General features: G+C 36.3%; 1 protein-coding gene across 3 annotated transcripts in view; it reads left to right on the top strand.

Annotated features, from left to right (window-relative positions):
* ARMC8 (armadillo repeat containing 8) overlaps nt 1–23,956 on the top strand; it is a 106,292-nt gene that overhangs the window by 40,065 nt on the left and 42,271 nt on the right. For 2 of the 3 annotated variants that reach the window (XM_078432310.2, XM_078432308.2), the window contains 10 exons: nt 79–150; nt 1,550–1,692; nt 1,794–1,891; nt 5,553–5,645; nt 11,224–11,304; nt 13,188–13,263; nt 13,360–13,450; nt 15,083–15,143; nt 17,598–17,798; nt 20,474–20,569. In XM_078432310.2, the coding sequence (XP_078288436.1) occupies nt 83–150; nt 1,550–1,692; nt 1,794–1,891; nt 5,553–5,645; nt 11,224–11,304; nt 13,188–13,263; nt 13,360–13,450; nt 15,083–15,143; nt 17,598–17,798; nt 20,474–20,569 (1,008 nt within the window). In that variant the 5' untranslated portion in view covers nt 79–82. Of the gene's footprint in view, nt 1–78; nt 151–1,517; nt 1,693–1,793; nt 1,892–5,552; nt 5,646–11,223; nt 11,305–13,187; nt 13,264–13,359; nt 13,451–15,082; nt 15,144–17,597; nt 17,799–20,473; nt 20,570–23,956 lie in introns of all 3 variants that reach the window. The other variant, XM_078432309.2, reaches the window with a different exon arrangement.

Below are 23,956 nucleotides of genomic sequence, written 5' to 3'. Positions count from 1 at the left end.
TAAAGTGCAAAGAATTGATCATTGATGTTTCTGTGAGGTCTCAACATCCCTTGCCCTTTTCTCTTCCCCTGAATTCAGAGACATGAAAAATGCTGTAATTGGAAACAACAAGCAGAAAGCCAATCTCATTGTTTTAGGAGCTGTTCCAAGGTATGTTTGCTATCATCCCCTTTTCTGCTATTCATACTAAGTTTCTGATGTGTTTCTCATTCTCCTCTGTAAGACCCATCTTTTTTCTATGTTGTCTATCTTGTTTTAAAAGCCTCTTAATTTTTAAAATAAATGCTTTGAAATATATGAAGCATATCTTTAGGAATTTTTAAATACCAGAGAATGGAATATGAAGCAAATATATTAATACTTTTTGGAAATTCAGGAAGATCATTGACCCTATAATAAAGATGTGTTGGGTAGATAGACAATATATACCAGCCTGATTCTTCTCTATCTCCTCAGAGAGCTTTGGCAGTTTTATATGATTGGATAATAATTTCTTAGGATTCTCAAAACCTTTTTAAAATAAATTGACAAAAATTCCTGCTTGATTTTTAATCCTGCTTTTTTTTTAATTTCTAATTTTTAGAATTTGCTGTTTTTTAACTTAGAAAGTTTGATCTTTTGTCTGATGAACTAAATAAGCTTCTTTTTGGCAGACAGTGATAACTGTATAACTTTCTCTTTGCCTTTGGTACTCAGAACTAAGTTTTATGTACACTGGCTATAAGTTTTTTATTCAGAATTTTTAATACTTTGTTTTTTTCTTTTCTTCATATCTGTCTTTTGATGCAGGATGGATGGCTTTATTGTTTTTATCATAACTGACCTCAAATATATACTGTGGTAACCATAAAACTCTCAGCAGCCTTTCTTAGGGGATTAGTGTTCAGTGTATGTAAATATACTTTAAGGAATGTGTGTGTTTTACTGTAGAACATAAAGGAGATGGTCGTAAGTGGTGGATGATTAGAGTTTAGGGAATATTTGCTTCACAGGCAGGGCTGGGGTAGAAATGAGAGGATCTCCTGGTTTCCCAAATGGGAGAACTGGGGAAAGAAGAGTTTTCCTTGCTTGAAGAGTTGCACAAGGACTCTGATTATTTCTTCTGGCTAAACCTCTGTGATCTCTGAACTATACCTCTGGATAGTCCAGGTCCCTTTCTAGTCTGAATTTGAGATCTGACAGCACTTGGCTTTGACTGTCCAGAGTCTTCATATCCTGGAGTGGAAGATAACATGGACTGTGGTGCTGCTCTGTCTACTTGTGGACAAATTTCAGAATAATAGTTCTGATAAATTCTAAGATTGTATGTAATAGTTCTTTGGCTCAAAATGAATAAACTCTCTTCTTGATTTTTTACCCAAATATTCCTTTATTAAGTTAGTAATTGATATAAACAAATGACCATTTCCTAGCCTTCTATAAGCTCACCAACCATACTTTTAGTATGTGGGATGTATTGGTAGCATTTTTCTGTCACATTACTTTTAGCTAATTTACTTGTGTTTAATTTTTTTTAGTCTCCTCTGTTTGTCAAATTCCTTCTTTTTAGATTATTGTACTTGCTTCAGCAAGAAACCTCAAGCACAGAGTTGAAAACTGAATGTGCAGTGGTATTGGGGAGTCTTGCTATGGGTACTGAAAACAACGTCAAGTCTCTTCTAGATTGCCATATTATCCCTGCCTTACTGCAAGGTATGTAAGGAAGTCATTTTTGTACAAGTAAAAATTAGAATCAATTTGCAGTGTTTAAAATACGGATTGAAAGGAGTCTCACATGTCTCTTCTATTGACAGGACTACTGTCTCCAGACCTGAAGTTCATTGAAGCTTGCCTCCGGTGCCTGCGCACCATCTTCACCAGTCCCGTCACTCCAGAGGAGCTACTGTATACAGTGAGTTGTAGAAGTGTTTGAATCATCAGTTAGCTTTCACTAACAACCTACTTCTGCTTTATTCGGCATCTCAAAAGTCATCATAATTATGTTATGGGAAAATCTCAAGTATGTCAGTGTTTGCCAGTAGGCAGATATCAGATGTTCTAGATCTTTTAAAGAAGTGGAAGATAGTATCAGACCTTGAGGAATTTATAAGCTGTTTAAAAAACCCATTTTGATCTCCTAATACCAAATTAAAGACAATATATTTAATGTACTTACTCTAGGTTAAATCCAGCAGAGTCAGCTTTACAGAGAATTTGACCTGGATCTTGAATAACGGATAAGATTTAGAGAAGTGGAGAGGAAAGAGGCCATTCTAGGAAAGATCTGTGTAAGAATATGCAGGGCGGTGGGCAGAGTAGTCTAATGTGGGAAAGTCATCAGTGTTAGTTTCAACTGGAGAGGTGACCCAGAACCAGCCTATAGGAGGCTTGTTTGCCAGGCTAGAATCAGAACATGTGTGAGAGAATCTGGAGATCTTTAGAGTCATTCAATAGATTTCAAAAACCTCAGGGATTATTAGGGGGCGTTTATTTATTGATTACATAAGACTTCTTAACGAACATTATCCAGGCCAATATTTTTCAAACTCTCTGACCTATAATCCATGATAAGAAATACATTTTCCATTGCCACACTGTGTGTGAGAGAGAGAGAGAGAGACAGAGACAGAGACAGGGAGAGGGAGAGAAAGGGGATGCAGGGCGGTGCGGGGGTTGGTGAAGACAGAAAGAATATTCCTGTGACAGTCTTCACAAAACAATTCTATAAATGTGATGCCCTCTGGTTTCTATTCTAACCTTTCTTGTTCTTAAAAATACACTGGTTGTGTTTCTCTGAGCCAACACAAAGAATCAGTGTCAGGACACATTACTGTTCTTATCTAGAATCACATTTTACGAATATTTCAAGAATATAAGCAATCAAGAGGCATAGGCATAGCAAGCAGGGGGAGGATGGAATGTCATGAGTCTCTATAGTCCATCCTCCCCACATTGGACACATGCTCCTTTGGCCCATAATGATGCATAAGGTCTGTAAGTGAGGTTCATGGGTCACTTCACACAGCAGGGAAGCTCTAAATTATGCAACATCTCAATTTTACACATCAGGAATTTGTATAGTATTCTTCAGGGAGCTATTCTTCATAGATCGATACTGTTCAGTACAACAGTTCTTAGACTCGAGCATAGACCATGATTACCTGGCGGGTTTATTAAGCACAGATTGCTGGAACCTACTGCCCGACTTTCTGATTCAGTGAGTCTGGGGTAGGGCCTGAGAATTTGCTTTTCTAACAAGTTTCCAGGTAGCTCAGAGGCTGCTGGTCCATGGACCACTCTTTGAGAACTAATGATTTATGCTTTAAGCTGTCCTAAATTGGGGACATCCTCCACAAAGCTTTATACAGAGAAGAACTCTCCTCCTAATAAATGTCAGTTTCCCTGAAGGTCCTATTTTGATGTTTACAAAGAGATTAAACCAATCACTTGTCTTCTTTACCCTATAAGTTTCTCTACATTCCCGGTAACAGTGAGGAATTGATCCTGGCCAGCAGTTTTAACTCCTTCCTCCTCATTTTCCAAAATGATTTTATGACCCACTAATGGATCATGGTACATAATTTGGAAAACTGGTTTATACCAACTTAACTTTTACATAAGAACAATTAGGCTCAGGGACATTAAGTGGCTTTCACAGTGAGAATGTCTAAATTATGAAACATCTCAGTTTTATGCCTCAGAGACAACGTGAGTCTGTGAAAAGTGTTGCATAGGATAATGACAGTGTTTTAGTTTAATTTATTGGTGTCTGTGATTTGGATTGTATAGAGCGAGCAGGCATAGCAACTCAGGCAGTAGACTGAAAAACAAGGCAGTCCACTTAGAAGAGGACAGGATGTCTAGTTTGAAATCCTTTTTGTCAGATGTGTGCCTTTGGGCAAATTATGCAACTGTTCTTTGCTTTGTTTAATCAACTATAAATTGCAGATCTGTGAGACAATTGGCAGAAAGGAGGCAGGTGTAACAGGAAAACTGCAGGATGAGCGAGCAATGGAGGAAAGAAAGGAGGTGGAAGTAGTTTCAGGAGCTTAAGAGAAGCTTTTGTATCATCCTTTCAATTGCCTGTTTTCTTAGCTGCTACTTGTTTCCCTGTCTTCTATCAATGTAACCATTGCCCCCACCCCCACCCCCATAAAAACAGACATGTGCTTGACATTCTCATCTTCTCTCTTCCTTTTCTTTCTGTGATTTTCTTTGAAGTTTTCTAAATTTTTCATTTTGTTTTTAAACTGCTTATGATAATATAGAGGATTATACTAACAAGCCAAGGGAAAGATTCTACTTATAGGAAATCAGCAGCCTTCTATTTTCCTACTTAGCTGTTATATATCTTGGGCATTCTTTTTCTTTCTAAGGGAAACCCCAAATCTTGTTCATCCCAACATGCCAACATACTCTTTAAAAAAAAAAAAAAAAAAGGTTTTTTTTAACGTTTTTACTCATTTTTGAGAGAGTGCTAGTGGGGGAGGGACAGAGAGAGAGGGAAACACAGAATCTGAAGTAGGCTTCAGGCTCTGAGCTGTCAGCACAGAGCCTAATGAGGGGCTGAAACCCGTGAGCCATGAGATCATGACCTGAGCCAAAGTCGGACACTTAACCTACTGAGCCACCCAGGTGTCCCCCAGCATGGTACTCTTAAGTTGCCTTCTTTGCCCTCTGTTGTCTTTTGTCAAAGTGTGGTCTATGGACCAGCAGCATCAGCTGCATCTGAGAGCTTAGATGCTACTCCAAACCTACAGAATCAGAATCTGCACATACTGAATATCCCCTGGGATTTTGCATGCACATTCATGTTTGGGATATATAGCTCCAGGACTCATGACAACATTGACTAGGAGGCTTGAGCTAAGTCTCTTTTTCCATCTGTGGTTCAGTCCAAATACCTTTCAACTTTTAATTGCCTTTGCACCCTAAGAAAAAAGAGATTCTTGGAGAGCCCTGCAGCAGTTTGGGCAGATTCTCCTCTCTTCCACTGCTCCATCATGTATCTTGCTAAGTGTCAGCAGTAGGCAGAGAACATGCTCTAAGTGAGAAGTTGATATTTTATAAATTGTCTTGTGAAGATTGAAATTAGCTAACTACAGTCATCATAATTCTTACTAGTTACTGATACTGATTCTTGCTAGTTACTGATACTGACTGCAACATCTCAGAGATCAAAACTGTCGCTTGTTATTTTTATATATTTCCTCCTTATAGGCTATTTATTATTGTATATCTTATTCACATTTTGGTTTCAGAACAGATTTCTGTCAAGTCTTTTGAAATGATTTTGTTTTATTGTGGGGATGTAGGCTGTTTATTGGAGAGAAATTGAGAATTTCCCATTCTTGTATTTTGTTGTTGAGGATGAATATTGAAGCCCCTCTCCTTGTCCTTTACCTGAACAGTTTTGGGGACTGTGTTGTTTTTGTTTTGCTGTGTTCCTTAAAGAGACTTGATTGATTAAGCTAAGAAGCTTGCATATGTACCTGCTCATGGAAATAATTGGTTAGGTGTATTCACAATGCCTAAGTTTCTTGTTACCGTGCTCTCTTTTCCTTTGACTGCAGGATGCCACGGTGATCCCACATCTCATGGCGCTGCTCAGCAGGTCCCGCTACACCCAGGAGTACATCTGTCAGATCTTCTCACACTGCTGTAAAGTAAGAACCAGAATAAATGTTCTCTGTAGTGTAAAATCTTAAATGGTCTCAGAAGACGTGCCATCCTTGTGTATCCTCCCAGAGATAACATACATATATAAGCAGACCTATGTATATATCTCTTCTTTCCCTTTTGGGACACAGATGGTAGCATTGCATACATACTGTTCTGCACCTTGCATTTTTCTTAACTTAAAACTTACCCCATGTCAGCACATAAGGAGCTCCCTCATTTTTTTTCCAATAGTAGTGTAGTATTTTACTATATGCAATATACACTGTATACAATACTACATATATATATACACACTATATATATATACACACAGTTTATATGTATATAGTGTGTATATATATAGTATATATATACTGTATATATATATGTGTGTATATATACTGTGTGTATATATATGTATGTGTGTGTGTATATATGTGTGTATATATGTATGTATGTATATAGTGTATATATGTACATATATGTATATATGTATGTATATATAGCGTGTATATGTATGTATGTATATAGTGTGTATATGTACATATATGTATATATGTATGTATATATAGTGTGTGTATATATAGTGTACAATACTATATATATATATATACTGTGTATATATATGTAGTATTGTATATAGTATGTCCAATATAGTAAAATACTATATACAATAATTATATTGTATACACTATATATTACATACAATAATTTGTTTAACCAGTTATCTATTGTTGGACATTTGCCTTGTTTCCAGTCTTACATTATCACAAAGCAATGCTGCAGAAATAACTTGTGTAAAGCATTTTATAAGAACCGGAATTGCTGAGTCAAAGTGTGTGCATTTGTAATTTTACCATATATTTACTGTCTTGTTTTGGGGTTGTACCATTTTATACTCCTACCAGTAGTATGTGATCATGACTATTTCCCCATACTCTCATTGTTGGAAATTGTTTTAAGTGATGTCCTTCCTATGCGGAGAAGTGGGAGATTCTTCTGTGGTAATTGTTGAGAGAAATTTCTGTTCCTAAAAGGGCCTGAACCTAAACTTAACAGTGTCATAAAGTGCTACTTATTTTGCTTACTAGTTTATATACTGAGTGTACTCTTTTGATAGCCATGGGTGATTATCTATTTGGAACTTTCATAATTTCTACACATTTGCTAATTTCTAAACAAATAATTTTTTGTTGCCTGATGATTCTATAAGTTTTTCAGGACAGCATTACTCACCTACCTATATTTATAATACAAAGACAAAGTAAGGAGTTTGGGAAACTATAGGAAATATAGGAAAGAGAAGTGAACACCAACATATGAAATTAGGAAGATCATGGATCTATGCTATTTTAGATCAGTTTCCCAAAGAAATGAAAATTAAATCACTTGGTTCCACAAAAAGTATCATTATTGTTTGTTTAACCACTTCCCATCCCCAAATCTTAGCTGACTTTCACAGCTTATTCAGTTCTATTTAAGACATTTAGAATTTAAGAATTTTATCAAAGTCTTTGAAGTTTACTTTTCAGATTGATTTGACAGTGTGTAAGCTAACTCGTAGGACCAGGGATATCAAACACTCCTTTAATCTCTTGAGGTGAGCAAAGATAGCCTTTGAGAAAAATGACAATTTTGTTGCAATTCATTTGCTAAAAAGGAGCTGAACTCAACAAGGTGTAGAATTTTCCAACAGTGAAATGAAGTCTTCTAGCCAGCCGGAGAAGATAGGTAAAGAAGGATACTCCAGAACTCCTGTGCCTTGTTAAAAATCTTTCTGCGATGAGTGCTTGAGAGCACAGCATCTACTAGTTATAACCACAGTAATCCCAAAGGGGCACTGAAAGTTGGACCTGGGGGTGTAACTACTACATGTCAAATGACTGTTACATCGTGAGAAGTGTGAATAATCCCATTCCAGAAGTTACCCAAATAGCTTTTATTTATCTTATTTTTTTTAAGTATGTTCGTTAATTTTATGAGAGAGAAAGGGAGAGAAAGTGCAAGTAGGAGAGGGGCAGAGAAAGAGGAGAGAGCAAGAATCCCAAGCAGGCTCTGCCCTGCCAGGCTCAAACTCATGAACTGTGATCGTGTGATCGTGACCTGAGCCAAAATCAGATGCTTAACCAACTGAGCTACCCAGGCGCCCCTCCAATAGCTTTTAGAATGACTCATCAGAAACTTTTAAGTCCTTTTAGGCTTGCTCATCTAAAACTTCTCAGTGCTTTTTTAGCTGAAATCGTGGATGAAAGAATACCATTAAATCACTGGTTCTTTTGCTGGAAAGAACTTACACTCAGCATCCTCATGCCACTGACAGAACTGAATATGTTATCAGAGAAAATCACCTTAACTCAGCTTTCTTTTAGCTGATATGCTAATAATAATTAGCATTTGCCACTGTAATTAAAGGACCAAATTTAAGTGTTCTGAGATACAACTAGACTTTAGGAAACGTAATAGCATTTATAAACCCAGTGATAATTAGCCCAAAATAAAATGTTAATTTTTCTACTGATTAGTAATGTGAATCTTTGAAAATAATTGATTTAATGATCTCTGTATAGTCATTAACTATAAAAACCTTTTACTTTCGTGTTGTTTAGTTTATAGACTTAAGACTTACAAATTTGAATATACAGTTGACCCTTGGACAGTGCAAGGGTCAGGGGTGCCAAACCCTGCTCAGTCAAAAATTGGCATATACCCTTTGACGTCCTAAAACTTTGCTGATAGCCTACTATTGACTGGAAGACTTTCTGATAAGCAGTTGAGTATTTTGTGTTGTATGTACTATATACTGTTTTCTTACAATATTTTGTGTTTTATATGTATTATATACTGTATTCTTATAATAAAGTAAGCTAGAACAAATAAAATGTTATAAGGAAAATCATGAAGAGAAAATACATTTATGGTACTGTGCTGTGTGTATTGAAAAAATCCACATAGAAGTGGATCCGCACAGTTCAAATCCACTGTTCACGGGTCAGCTGTACTGGTCTCAATATTAAATACATTTACATACTTTGGGGGAGGGGGAGACAGAAAAAGGGATAATTAAAGCATTTGTCTTATGAGCTAATCCTAATTATATCTTTGAAATTCTCTCCCTGATTTATTAAGGAGCGAAAAAGGGCTAGTAAAATGAATTGGAACTAAATTATTGTCACTCTCAAACAGGTTACTCCGAAACTTCTGAGACCTGTCTTTTGGAGCTTAAAAACTTAGTGACTTATTTGCTTCCCACCCTGTGGATGTTGCCTCACTAGCCCAGGTTGATCAAGAGAGACTTGATAAGAAACAAATGAAAGCTCTGTCTCTAGTTGGTTCCGTCACTAATTGCTTCCTTGTAATTATTTTTACACAATCCTATGTACAAGCACAGAGGAGGAAGAGCTGCTTTTGTCATCATTATTTGCTGCTATCCTTGGAGCAAAGAAATTGAAGGATTTTAAAAACTATGTCTTGTAGGCAGCAGGGACCAGTTATGTTAAGTAAATTGCATTGTGCTTCATCTTTTTCATAATATGGCTTCATCAGTACAGATATTGCATACATGAACTAGCTCTTAGAAAGAATGTGCATGGGGGCACCTGGGTGGCTTAGTCAGTTGAGCTTCTGAATTCGGGTCAGGTCATGATCTCATGGTTCATGAGTTTGAGCTCCGCGTAGGGCTCTGTGCCAACAGCTGCTTCTCCCTCCCTCTGTGCCGCTCCCCTGCTATCTGTCTCTCAAAAATGAATAAACATTAGAAAAAAAGTTCGATAAAGCATTGTTTTTAATAGTGAGACATTAGAAAGTACCTAATATATGTAACGTGGGTTTGCCTGAATGAAGTGTGGACATTATGTATCAATTAATAATCAGAAATTAGGAGAAGTTAGAAAATGTATAGAAATTAAGAGAGAAATGACTGAAGTTTTTTTGTTTTTTAAAGTGCTCTTTTAATAGAATTATTACCTATAAAATAGAATATGGGTGTTTTGTGATTTAGGACAGTGAGTATTAATCTCCCCACTTCATATGATGGATGCTTTGGTCCATGAAAGAATGAGCATCTACAGGATAGTTGTTACTTGGCTAAAGAGTGGGTTGGAAAAATTGGCTTCAGAGTTTTTTCTAGACTAGCAACTGGTTTCCTTTGGTGAGTCCAGGGAAAGCCAAGTTTCCCTGCTGTGTTTTTCTTTTCTGAATAATGATAAGCATGAAGTAGCATCCTTATCCTTGCTTTGACTTCATTATTGAATGGGTGGGTGGTACATAAAATCAATGCATAGGAGGGGTGCCTGGCTGGCTCAGTTGTTAGAGCATGTAACTCTTGAGCTCTGGATTGTAAATTCAAGCCCCACACTGGGTATAGAGATTACTTAAACTTAAAAAAAATTATAAATTAGGGGCACCTGGGTGGTTCAGTTGGTTAAGCGGCCGATTTCAGCTTAGGTCATGATCTCAGGGTTTGTGGGTTTGAGCCCCGCGTCAGGCTCTGTGCTGACAGCTCAGAGCCTAGAGCCTGCTTTGGAGTTTGTGTCTCCCTTTGTCTCTCTGCCCCTCCCCCACTCATGCTCAGTCTTTCTCTGTCTCTCAAATAAACATTAAAAAATAATAATAAAATAAATTTTGAAAAATTAAAAAATTAAAATCAGCACATAAGAGCTGTGGCACCCTCAAAGCCCTGCATAAACCTTTAGCTTCTGTCACTTTGAAGATCTTCAGTAAACTGCTTGGTAGAAGATTGTTGATGAAAAATAAAACCCCCGAATTTTCCCATTTCTTCACCTTCCTGTGCTAAGAAATGATGATTTAAGAAGAGAAATGATATAGGGGTGCCTGGGTGGCTCAGTCGATTAAGTGGCCGACTTTGGCTCAGGTCATGATCTCATGGTTTGTGGGTTTGAGCCCCATGTCAGGCTCTGTGCTGACAGCTCAGAGGCTTGAGCCTGCTTTGGATTCTGGGTCTCCCTCTTTCTCTGTCTCTGTCACTTTCAAAAATAAATAAACATTAAAAAAATTTAAAAAGAAATCAGATAGAAACAGAAACCAAAACACTTGCACTTCTCAGTACGGAGTGTTTAGTTTTCCACCATCCATTACTCAAACTTTCCTGATGTATTGAGATGAGTTAAGCTTTGGTCCAGTTCTCCATGCACTTAATTAGTTTTAGAGTTCCTCTGATGAGCTCATCAGTCTAAAGTTGTAAGAATGATTACCACTATTTTCAGTGGACATAGTGGAAGGTTGTGCACATGAAATGTAGAATTGACAGTGATTCTGTTGCCCTGATGGTGTGTTATTTAATAACTGCAAACAGCGTGTGCCTATCAGGGTAGCTTCTTTGTCCCCTTCATTATTTGGGGCGGGGGCGGGGGTGGTGGGTAAGGAAGCAGCAGTTCTACAGAACTGGGATGACATAAGAAATGGCAGCCCCTTGTCTACTCTGCCTTGTTAGGATGGATTAATGCAAGAGAAGGGTAGTTGAGAATTCTGCATTGTAGCGGATGTGCTTTTCTACATTTAAGTAAATGTTTTGTTGGAATGAATCATTACTCTTTTTAATGTACTGTTAATTCTCTTCTCTTACAGGGTCCAGATCATCAAACAATTTTGTTTAACCATGGTGCAGTTCAGAATATTGCTCACCTACTAACCTCAGTATCTTACAAAGTAAGATGTTAAAAATTATGGCCAGATTTTTATACTTTACTTTTGGTTTCTAGAGTCTTCATCTAGAAGGCCCATCTATTTTATTGGTGCTTTGATAGATATTGTGACCAAGAATAACATTTTATCAATAAAATGTTATGGGGCATTGTTATACTACAGCATCCTCTTTAAAAAATTTTAAAAGCCACCCTTGCCTTTGCATTTTATTCAGAATATGGTTGTGACTTGATTTGCTATTGATTTTTACAGTTTTCTCTGCTGTGATGTCAGTGCCAAAGCCACACATGAGGTGTTGCCTTGAAGTGTGTGGAAACAGTGGCTTGCTGTGTCAGAAAGGACTTTGATTGAGCCACAGTGACTCAAACTTACAGCGTATACCCACATATATATCAACATTTAAAATGTGTTCCGTTTTGTATTTTAGGTTAAAAAGTCAAAGGTTTTCAGACTTGCTAATTAAATTTTCTTCACTCTCTTTTATATATAGGTAAACAGCATCACGTTATATAATCAAACGTTACGTTAAAACTTGTGTCACTTCATTGTTGTCCAACTAGTAAGTTATAGCAAATAATGGGGCATTGTCCTAATTGTGTCACATTAGTGCTGGTATGCCAGGAGTTTGTTGTAGAGTAGAGCAGAGAGAGCAGTAGTCCTTCTTGTCTTCTGTCCTCTTGCACTGATTCTGATCTGCTCTTTTTTTGGTGCTTGGCTGTATTGCAGCCTGCTACTACCTATGTTCTTTCTACTTGAGAGATCCAAAGTTTGATCCTGGTGAAGCACTCACAAGGATAGGAATGGGGAATGGACCCGGCTTGAAATTAATCAGAGCCAGGGGGAGAGCTGCTTCCTCTGCCCTGTGCCACATACAGGCAGGAAGCAGTCAGCACTGGCACACGAAGAAACGATTGCTGGGGTGGCTACTCACTGCCCCTCCTCTTTGTCTTCTTTAACTCCCTCAATTCTCCCTCCTTTTCTTTCTTGTCTTTTCTGCACCAAGCTTCCTTATCTACTGTAACAGATTATGGGTTGTGGAAGGAAAAAGGTTTTGGTGACATTGCTTTTTGTAACATTTGCTCCATTGTCAGTATCACTGACATATTTTATGTCCCACATTTTAGGTGTGCACATGCTAGGGCAGCAGGTCGTTGCCAAAGTGAGGGACAGGGCTTCCCCACACTTCAGCTGCCCAGCCTGCCAATCTCGAGTTGCACACAAAAACATCACATGTGAACTCAGGCTTGGAAGTGAGGATGAGACTGATGAAAACTGAACAGAAAGAGTGAAAAATAATAGCTCTCATAGGAGCACCTACAAATTGTAAAATATGCCGTTATGTGGTCAAGAGTTTGGCCTCAGTAATCTAGTTATGAGGAATAGTAGCACAATTCATGGGTGTTTTAAAAACGAAATTAGTTTAGTCCTTTTCAAATTTTTACTGTAATTTTGTTTCCTCTCCTTCTGTTCTCTTTGCCCCAACCCCATCCCGTATATGACTGTAAGAGCACACTTTTTTTTCATTTGTTCCTAGTTTCTCGTCTTTTCTTCAGTTCTCTGGTTTGTAGTTTGGGAAGAAGTACCCTACTTGAAAGGCAGTTGGTGATTAATTGTTATTAAGTTTTCTTTGTCTTACTAACATCGGGTTTTGTACATTGTTCTTTTAAATTTGATTAGGAATTTATCTGAATTTTAGTTGCCACTTTTTCCTGTTCTTTTCATTCAAAATTGATTTCAGCTTTTAACTTTCTCTACTCTTCAGATATACAGGTGTTATTTTTATTCCCTTGAGGCCTTCTTTTAGTATTTTGTTTTTTCAGAAGAGTTTAGATTCTGAGACATTTAAAATGCATAAATGCATTTTTTTTGTTTATTTATTGTTACAGGTTCGAATGCAAGCACTGAAATGCTTCTCAGTTTTAGCTTTTGAAAACCCCCAGGTATCGATGACCCTGGTAAATGGTAGGCTGGAACTTTGAATGGCATCTACATGATTTAATTTGTGAACTTTGTAGATTTAAAGAATTCCTTAATTCTTGTTCTTTGCTTTATTTCTAGTTTTGGTTGATGGAGAATTATTACCACAAATTTTTGTGAAGATGTTGCAGAGGGATAAACCTATTGAGATGCAGCTCACATCAGCAAAATGGTAAAAAATCAAGATAGTGTGGGAAGAATGACAGTGCTTTATCAATATGTTAAGAGTATTTTTGAACAGCCTAATTAGCTCACTTCCAGTCCCTATCTTCTTTCAGGATTTTAGAATTTGCAAGTCATGGGATTGTCTCACATTTTATTAAATGGGCATGAATTTTTTTACTCCGCTTACTACTAGTAGCATGCAGAGCAGCAACACTCATTTAATTAATGGCTAAGACTGTCTACAGAAAATTACTTTGTTTCATTCAAGCAAATTACTTTGTTTCATTCTCCTTATTTCAGTTGAAATAAGACAGAATTAGATCAGATTTAACTAACAGATTTATGGTAAGGATTAAGACAAGAAAATATAAAGATGTGAAAATATGGAGTGAGAATTAGTTGAGGTTGATAACCAAGGCATGATTTCATAAAATATGGCTTCCTCAAGTTTAGAAAAACAAAGCATAAAATTCTCATAGAGATGTCACAGTTTATAAGGTAGTCAAGTTCTTATTATTAGCACATGTCCTGGCTCATATAAGTATTAAGTACATGTCAGTTCTGTAATTATCAATACGTTAATAGGTTGAGCACCTATTCTTTGCTTAATTGTTTAGTTCCAGTATTTAAGAATTTGTGGCTCTGTAGTATTTTGGTGAGAGTAAGGAATTTTCAGTAAAATACTAAAGGATCGTGAATTTTTTGTTTTTTTTTAATATGAGTATACTATTTTGTATTTTTGCGTGTTTTTTGTCTTCGCAATTGAGCATTTGCCTCTTTATTTGTAAGGTGAATTCTCTCATGGAACTGGTTTCAAAAAACAATGTGGGTAACAAGTCTTAAGATAAACAATTCAGTCCTCAACAATCTAAGTAAAAATTTTATTGATTTTTTTTTTTAATAGCTTTCTGTAGAAGCCAGGATATTGAGTGTTTTAGTCCTTCCCCTGCCCCCTCAGCTTACTAAAGGAATCTAATTCAAAAAGGAAATTCATTAATTTAAGTTTCTGAAGTGCTCAGTGTTCAGTACCTACTTAGGGAGGACCAAGTAATTTTATTCTTATTCAAAGCCAGATATAATGGTGAAGGTAAATTGTTTTTCAGTAGAACCAAATCATTGACCCAGTTCTCAAAACCATTGCTGGCAAGCTCTGAAGAGTTAGTAGTTAATTTCTGATAGCTAGCTCTGTGACAAGTTAAGTGCTTCTTCTGTGATACTTACACTACCTTTCTTGGAGTTAAAATATCCCAACTTCATTTAATCTTAGACACTGTTAACTTTATATTTACTTTTAACTCTTTCCCCTTTATATTATGGAAAATTTTAACAAAACAGTATAGAGACAAGCGTAAGGAACTCCAATGTGTCCAGCACCTAGCTTCAAAGCTTATCCTCTTATCCTTTATTTTTAAAACAATTTTGCGTGTATTTTTGAAAAATATCTGGCTTACTGTCTAGATCTATCAGTTGTTTTTGAATTGGTAGACCCTCATATAAGGTAATGTGAAAACCTTCTCCCTCAAGATAAATAAGAATAGCTGTCTTATTTTTTTTACCCATAAGATCTTAAAGGTGGGGAGTTTTTCTTTTAGAGCTTTAAAACACAAGCAGAAATTTACTCTCTGCCATCTTATTCCAGTTTAACTTACATGTGTAGAGCTGGAGCAATTCGGACAGATGACAACTGTATTGTATTAAAGGTGAGCTAATTAATTCTAAACACATGTGAACATTACACAGTCCTAAGTGTTGAATATAAATATTGGTATTCCCTTTTTTTTCTCCTTTTTATACATTTATCACCATGGTTTGTGTGCTTAGCATAAAATAACATTATTAAAACGTAACGCTTTTCTTTTTAATGAAATGCCATGTAATTTTAATTTTTTTAAAAAAGAATATTTACTTATTTTTGAGGGAGAGAGAGACAGTGTGAGCAGGGGAGGAGCAGAGAGAGAGAGAGAGAGGGAGACACAGACTCCAAAGCAGGCTCCAGGCTCTAAGCTGTCAGCACAGAGCCTGAACCGGGGCTCAAACTCACGAACCGTGAGATCATGACCTGAGCCGAAGTTGTACATTTAACCTACTGAGCCACCCAGGTGCCCCATATGATGCCATGTAATTTTCAAAAATTGGTTTTAGATGTGTTTTAAGAGTCAAAATGAAATCGTTCCTGTCACCTTTTTCATTTTTGTTAAATTAGAAGGATGTAGAAATTGTAAAAATATGTAAAATTCAGGTGAAATAGAAAATGTATTTTAATCCTTGATTTTCATTAAATTTACAACATAGTTTTATAGGCAAGCAGTTCACCAGCTCTGCAGATAAAGATTTTTTATCACCTTCATAGCAGATAATCAAAAGACATAATGAGAAAGAAAAGTAAATAACACATGAAAACCATCAACATCATTGTGACATGTCCAAAGCAACTAGAACTCAGAAAAACCCACATAAGAGACTGTCCCTAAAAGTTCTAAGACCTCGAGTCTCATTTCAGCACTCCTACCACCGACTGGCTTGGGTAACCCTGGTCACATCCCTTATTCTTTTGGTGACTCATGAAAATGGAAGCAATAATTTTTGTTTGTCTATTCCACAGGGTTATTTTGAAGATAACAGTATGTTAAATATGTTAAATGTTTTATTAGCCACAAAGAACAATGTAAATAAAATATCATTTTATGAATGCGAGATCTCTCATTTTCAGTGTGCAAAATGAACCCAAGGATTAAAGAGCATTAAGACTAATGTTTGTTTAGACTTTGGTGAAGCAACTCAATTATTTTAATAAGATCTGAGGACCCCCTAAGTAAGCAACACTGTGTAAAATTCTAAGGGCTTCCATGCAAGTAACCTTGGTTTATTTATTCAAATGCTTTACCCCTCTGTTTCCTCCATATTGGTAAACTAGGTTAATAGCATCTTCTTTGTGTAGTATTTGTGAGTGGTTAATTCAATAATCTGTGAATTTATGGATTGATAAATGTTAGTAATTGTTCAAAAGAAAATAAGAATAAGGCTTTCTTGGAAGCCTGGGGTTGTATTATAAAGCACACAGTAGCCCGATAGGAAATCAATAGCGAACAATAAAGTGCTACACTCTATGATAAAGATACAGTAGAAATTTAGGAAGGAGCAAAGCACCGTTGAGTTAACTACGATAATGGAGGAAAGCCTCCTATAATTAGAGCATTTCAGTTTCTACTTCAACGTTATTCTTTAAAGTGGGTTCATCAGCCTTAGAAATAAATAGGGGCACGTGGGTGGCTCAGTCAGTTGAGCGTCCGACTTCAGATCGGGTCGTGATCTCATAGTTTATGTGTTTGAGCTCCCCATCAGGCTTGCTGCTGTCTGTGCAGAGCCCACTTCCGGATCCTCTATCCCTCCCCGGCTCATGTTCAAAATTTAAAAAAGAAGAAGAAATAATAAATACATGGGATTTTTTTTTTTCTTATCAAGGACCTAATGTAGATAAATTACCAAGACCAGCACTAAGATTTTTGAAGGACCTCAGGTAAAATTGGACTAGTAGATACAGTCATTTTAGGGAGTTACTTGGAAAACCTAGGAACTGTGATGGATGCATTTTACTCACTTAAAGGAAAACTCATGAAATCTGAGTAATGGTAAGATCACTGAATTTTTAAAGTTGTATTTTGATTTTGCAACTGTAGGTATTGATCCCCAAACAAAAAATAAAAGCCATCCCATCCATTTTATTCGCTAAGGAAAAGATAGCATACTTTTTCTAAGGCAAAGTTGTTCCTGATTAAACTGCTGGATGTCTTTTAAGTAAATAAATAGGTGGAACAGAAACATCACACATGATTTATTAGAGATTCTTAAATGTCTTTTGTAGGTTGTACAATAAAGTTTCAATTTTATCCATCACAAAGGCCTGATGAGAGTTTGTATTAATGCACTTCTGTTGTATGATTAGATTGGGTATGCCAGCACAAATGATTAATATACACTGAACTTTGTTTTTACATTCCAAAAAAACCTTTTTATTCTGTGAAAGTCTTTATTCAAACATTTGATAACAAACATGACTGCCACTAAAAACCGTTGAGTTGATTCACTTATTTTATGCTTTCCATCAAGCTTTTGCCTTTACCACAAAGCCAATCATTAATTTCACTACCTTCCAGACACTGCCTTGTTTGGTTCGAATGTGCAGTAAGGAGAGATTACTAGAGGAGAGAGTTGAAGGAGCTGAGACACTCGCCTATCTGATTGAACCAGATGTTGAGCTACAGAGAATCGCTAGCATAACTGATCACCTCATTGCCATGCTTGCTGATTATTTCAAGTATCCCAGCTCAGTGAGTGCCATCACTGATATTAAAAGGGTATGTTCTGTTTTCCTTTTCAGCAGCTCAAGCCAAGGGATTTTTTTAAAAGGTTTTCTTACTGCTCACAACTTTGAACCAATTGATAATTACAGTTCAGAGCCCTTTTAAATAAAGGAATCTTCCTTTAAATGAAGGAATCTTTGATAACATAGATGATGTTTTATGGGTTTTTGAATCCAGTCTATTTCATGTAATTACCAGAAAGTTTTTACTAAGCAGGAAATCAGGAAGGAAGAAAATTATGTCCCTAATTTCCAACTAAAACCCCAAAATAATGGTGTATCTAAGCTGGGCAACATCATCTAATCCTGTGTAAGTTACAGCAACATCATCTAATTACAGCAACATCATCTAATCCTGTGTAAGTTCCCAGAATCATCTATGTTGTTATATTCTCATTCTGTAGGTCAAGGGTGTTCTGTGACAGGTGACTGAGTGGCCTTATTTTACTCTCTGCCATTGTCTTTCTCTTTCACTGTCTAACTTTTGTCATCTTCTCTTTCCTTGCTTCAGTTTTATATTGTGTTTTGGTCCTGCTAGTGTCAGCTAAAGTACTATTTAACCTCTAGTTTGAGACCATCAAGAACCAAACTGTGCTTTTCTCAAACTTTTTCACAAACCGTAAGTTCCTTAGAATAGCTAGATATGTCTTTTGACTTTGTTCTTCTCAGCCTGTTTGTCATATCCATTTCTCTAAGCATAGGAGACCAATATTCAATTAGAGAAAGTTTTATTTATTTATTTTTTTAAGGAGGTCATGGTAGAAAGAGCATTGATTGTCTCCTAATTAGTAACCAGTACTGTTTCATGAATGTGACTGTATTTTTGATGCCAGTGGTCCCAATGGTAAAATTTTTAAAAACTTTCCTCTTGACCTTTCTCATGCCCCTGAGTTTCCCAAAACTTCATTTGGCAGGCAACTGTTTATTTGGCATTTAACATTGAAAATAAAATGAACTCTTAAGGGTTTATGTTTTCTCTGTCTCAGAAAGGGCCCAAAGTAACCTTCACTGTTACTGGTATTAGTCATGTACACTATGTATTAAAGTTAGTGCCTGCTCTTCCTTTAGTGGTATTGTTTTTGCAGCACAGGTAATGGGTTACATTGAACCAGCTACCTTGTTTGTTTTCCCTTGTGGACTTCCTCACGCTGACACAGTATTTCACTGGTATAAAGATACATGAGCAAGTCCTAACTATGGCCCCATGAACACCCTCAGTTGACTGTCCAGACAAGGCAAATGGGATACTCTGATGGACAGAAGAGTGAGGAAACATAGTTACAAGAACTTGTGGCCTACATATGTGTAAATCATTTAACTGGTATAGAGAAGATTATTCCTCTGTTTTTGATGATGGATTATACAGTGGTTTCTGACCATAAAAATATAGACACTAGACCCATAGTCGGAAATTCTTGCATGTTAATAAATGCATGATTTTCATGGTATATGTTAATCCAAGTCCGTATTCTAACTATATGTTATGACTAGAAAGTACTTACGACTTTTGATATTTCAGAACTTATACATCAAAATGAGTGTTGTATATTGAGGAGTTCCTCCCATAATCCATCAGTGCCTGCTTTGATCAAAATATTTTTAGAACTACTGTTGTTACCCTAAATGATGTTACCCAGCTGGATTTATTTCCTCATCTTCACACACCACAGTCAGTAACAATTAACTTAAAACTCTAACTTGATGAAGATATATCATTGTTAGGGTTTTGTAGCTAATATGCCACTTAGCTCTTTAGGAAGTTTCAAAGAAGGGTCTTAGAATGTTATAAATAACATCATTGCATAAAGGTGAACCTTTCAAAGGCAATTCATTTGGAGTGGTAGTCATTTGGGTGAATTAGTTATAAAATTATGTACATTATTGATAAGCTTTATATACTTACCGATTTGTATTTAGTCATTTAAAGTGTTGTGAGAACATGCTTCTATTTCACATCTATGGTGGTTTAGTGACAAAACAGGTGTATGGAAGAATTGATCATTTAAAAACTTTACATGTGTAAAGTTAGCATTAATTGTTTTCATACCAGTAGGTAATTTTAATAAATGTATCAAAAAAGCCTCCGAATATAAATCTCAGGTAATTGTAATAGATACATAGCAATCATTACCTTGGTGTATTGTTTATTAAGGATTTTCACAAAGGTTTCCCTCTTTTCTAAAATCTTAGTAAATACTGAAATCGGGCCAGTGCTGTTCTTCATGTTTAAGAAAACCTTCTAAAAGTACTGTAGCAGCACTCGAGTTTTACCAGCTGTATTCTGAGGCTAGAAAGGCCTGAATGTGCCTTGTTCTTGAGGAGGGCATTTCAAAGAGCTGGTGTGAGCAAGCATCAGTGCCACTAAAACGACTCTCTAGGAACGCTGTTTAGGGGTCAGAGTTTCACAAAGGTCTTTCATATACCATTCCAGTGTCAAACGTTGTGGTGTCCACTTTTAGACAGAAGCAGACTCCATGCATTCTAGGTCATATTGGCACAAACACAGGAGTGGCTCAGTCCTATGTGAACAGAACCCCAAAATAACCAGGAATTCAATGATAGCACTAATATCTTAATAGTGGTTAAAATTTTTTTCCAACTCAGATAGTTTTATTGAAAATGAAATATGTAGACTGAGTTGCAATATACCTTTTGTTTCCCCGTCCATAGCTTGATCATGACTTAAAACACGCTCATGAACTCCGCCAGGCTGCATTCAAGCTCTATGCCTCTCTAGGAGCAAACGATGAAGACATCCGGAAGAAGGTGAGTCTGGGAGAGGGGCGTCCCCCAGTCCTGACAGCCAGCAGGCAGGGAGTGACGTCAGCCTGAAAGTCGTGGTGAAGAGCACTAACAGTGACTGTTTGAATATAATAAAGCAGAGTGACTAAAGGCATAATTGAAGAATGAATGGGACCCGGATTTGGGGGGTTGTTTGTTTTTAGAACATAGAGTGGCATGGCCGTGCTGGAATGACAAATAACTGGCGTGCTTTTTTCTGTCATTAATATGAATTATTATGTTGCACATTTTTGCATGTGTTGATAAAAATCAATTCTAGCACTGTGAAGCTTCAGACACCTTGAAAGATCTAACACTAGAATTGTAAATGTTATTTATGGAAATACTTCCCAATGCCATTGAGAAATTCAAATCCTTATTGTATATTGTTCTTTGATATGTGGCTTAGTTATGTTTTGATTTTTTTTTGCTACTGTGCAAGTTTGATGTGAATAAAATCTTTGTGGAATAATGATTTTATGTTTAGTGAGTGGTCATCTGAATTTTCCAGTTCCCCAAAAATGTTTCACTGATATAGCACCTTATGTTACTATAGTCTAGTCTAACACTGAACTCCTGTTCTTCATGAGACTAGTTATAGGCAGGGACTAAAGTATAGTAGTAAGCTCTGACCTGGCTGCCTCCACAAACTAAAAGGCTGGAGCTTCCCCTTCAAAAAAAAATGTAAGATAAATTTTACACATGGCTTTTAGGAACATCAGTAAATTAATCCACATGTTCTGTCTTGAAGAATTATAGCCGAAAGAGCAAATTGAGCATTGTTTACTGAACATGGCAGTTCACTAAATCTCCCATCTGTAGCCCCGTGAGAAAAATCGAAAAGTATTGGGAATTTACTGTGATTCAGAGAAGTACTTTGGGCTTGTAGAACGAGAAGTATGGAATAACTATAGGTTTATTGAAATAAATTGAAAAGGAACCATTGCTGAAGAAAATTGAAATAATAGATGAGATATGTGAGTAGCTTTGATTTAAAAATCAGTGCAAAAAACACAACTAACCTGAATGTTTTCCATGTACCTCAATTTAGTTAACAAGATGTTTTTGACTTGAAGCGTTTTAGTAAATATCTACGAAAATCCCTTTTGACACTTCTACGCTTTCATTCATCATCTGTTACTTCAAGGCAAATATGCTAATGATCTGATATTCCCTGTATCTAAGCATGATTTATGAATGTTGATGCTGATATGTTTCATTCAGTTTAGGTACATGATATATTGCAAGGGAAGAGGCTTTTGTAGCAACTCATATAGATAAAACATTTTTTAAAAATTGACATGGACTGTATAACTTAAATACGTAATGATTTGTTTGGGGATGGTTATTAGGCCCATTGGAAAGAGAAGTATTTTGCCTATTTTAGCTCAAGAAGGCTGTGCCATGGACTGAAAGGGAGATAGATAGATGGACCATAATGGGGGAAAGTAGGATGTCCATTTGTACTTCTTTGTACTTTTTTGTTAATAAACTACTGTTTTGGAATTAATGACTTAATTTGTGATATCATGTTCTATAGAAATACTTGGAATACAATAGTCTGATTAGTAGTCTATTAAAGCTTGTATTCATAATGTGTATAATTTCCTGGCAAGGCTAAATCTTGGTAATTTCTGTAGAAAGATGACAAATAAAGAATAAGTTATAATTATAATTTTTTTGTGTGGTAAAGAAAAGATACTGTGACATTCTTATGTGATGGGGATTATAGAGTTTTTAGGAAGATATTTAATCCTGGGAAATTAAGTGTTGGAATAATTTACAGTTTATAGCAACTACTGAAGAGAGAAATTGTCAAATGGAAAATATATAATTTGTGATAAAAATCTGCATGAAAATGGTTCTTAGGAGTGGAGAATCCTTATTTTCTGTGTATAAAAATTGGTAAATGATAACTCTTCCTTTGAATGCATTTATTTCTATTCCTTTTTTTTGTTGAAATAACTATCTGAGTAGATTTTTATTTGCTTTCTTCATAAAATAGTTATTTACCTTTTACACTTATGCCTTACAAACTTTGTATCCTTTTTTTGTGTAGATTCTTGAAGTACAATGTTTATTATTGTTTTATCTTTTAATGCAATATTTTTGCTTGCCAAGGTGGAATTCCAGTTACTGAGTTAATTGAGTAGAGAATCTGTGAAAGAAATTTCGAGGACTGTAGCCCTGTTCTCCCCACTCCTCCAAACAAAAGCAACAAAAAGACTGTTTTAGGATAAAAATATGAAGTGTTAATTTGGTCTGCCTTTTAAATTAAAAATAGGAATGTAATTCAATAAATACAGAAAATAACCTATATCCCATTGCCATATAACGGCCAGTTAAAGAAATGAGGTGGAATGAAGAAGAGAAAAAACTAGAGCAAAGAGGTAGAGACAGTGAGAGGTATACATAGCAATAAAGGAGAAAGATACAGGCCTTCTCGCTTTGTAGAGTTAGTCTATCTTATTGCTTCTAAAGACTTCTAAAGGCCTGCTTTTCTGTTTCTCAATCCTTCTCTCCGAGGTAGACAAAATTAAGCTAAAGACTGAATATGACCTACAGGTTAGAAATTTACCACTTCAGCTTTGGAGCAGTGTTGGTGGATTTCCATTAAAAGAAATCAACTGTATAATAGTCTTTGGAACCTAATAACCACTCAATAAGTATTTGCTGAATAAATATAGAAATGAAAATACAGAAACCATAGACAGAGTGGCATTTCCTTTAATATGCTTGGATCTTTCTGTATCCTTCTGTTCAGAGCAAAGTTGGTATTCTGATTCCTGGCTCTGCGTTCATTATCACTCTGTGGCATACTGAAGTTTACCATTTTCCCAGTGTCCTGTTAGAAAGTTAAGGAGGGTGGAAAAGTTCTGCTGGTGAGAGTGGAAATCATTACTTACTGTTGGCTGTAATATGAAGAGGGAGAAGCCCAAGAAAAGATGAAGGACCACTGAGCATGACAACAGATGAGGCCTGGCCATAATGAACTTAGAATTGTAATTCAAGGATTTTGGTCAGAGAAAGCAAGGGCAGAGGCAGCAATTGAGAGCTCAGTGGAAGAAGGGTCCAGAGCACATTAGCAGGAAGTGTAACTGACAGCAGGGCCAGGTAAAGATTAGCTGTAATCTCTGCCATGGACAGACAAAGTCTAGTCTCTAATGACAGCCTTTACTGCATATTAATGCTAAGAAGCATATGTTCATTTAATGGGACAGTAAAAAGGGAAGAAGATACCTAGCATGATTTTAGGTATTGGCATCCCCAGTCAAAACTCCAGTCAGCAGCTAAGTCATGCAGAGGCAGTGCTGGCAGACAGTCCTGTAATTATGAAGCCAAATCCTTTATAACAAAAAATTGCTCTTTTGA

The sequence above is a fragment of the Panthera onca genome, chromosome C2 (genome assembly GCF_046562875.1).
Source record: "Panthera onca isolate mPanOnc1 chromosome C2, mPanOnc1 haplotype 2, whole genome shotgun sequence".
Taxonomy (NCBI): Eukaryota; Metazoa; Chordata; class Mammalia; order Carnivora; family Felidae; genus Panthera; species Panthera onca.
The sequence above is the reverse complement of the archived record's forward strand: the minus strand, read 5'-3'. Positions and strand labels throughout refer to the sequence as shown.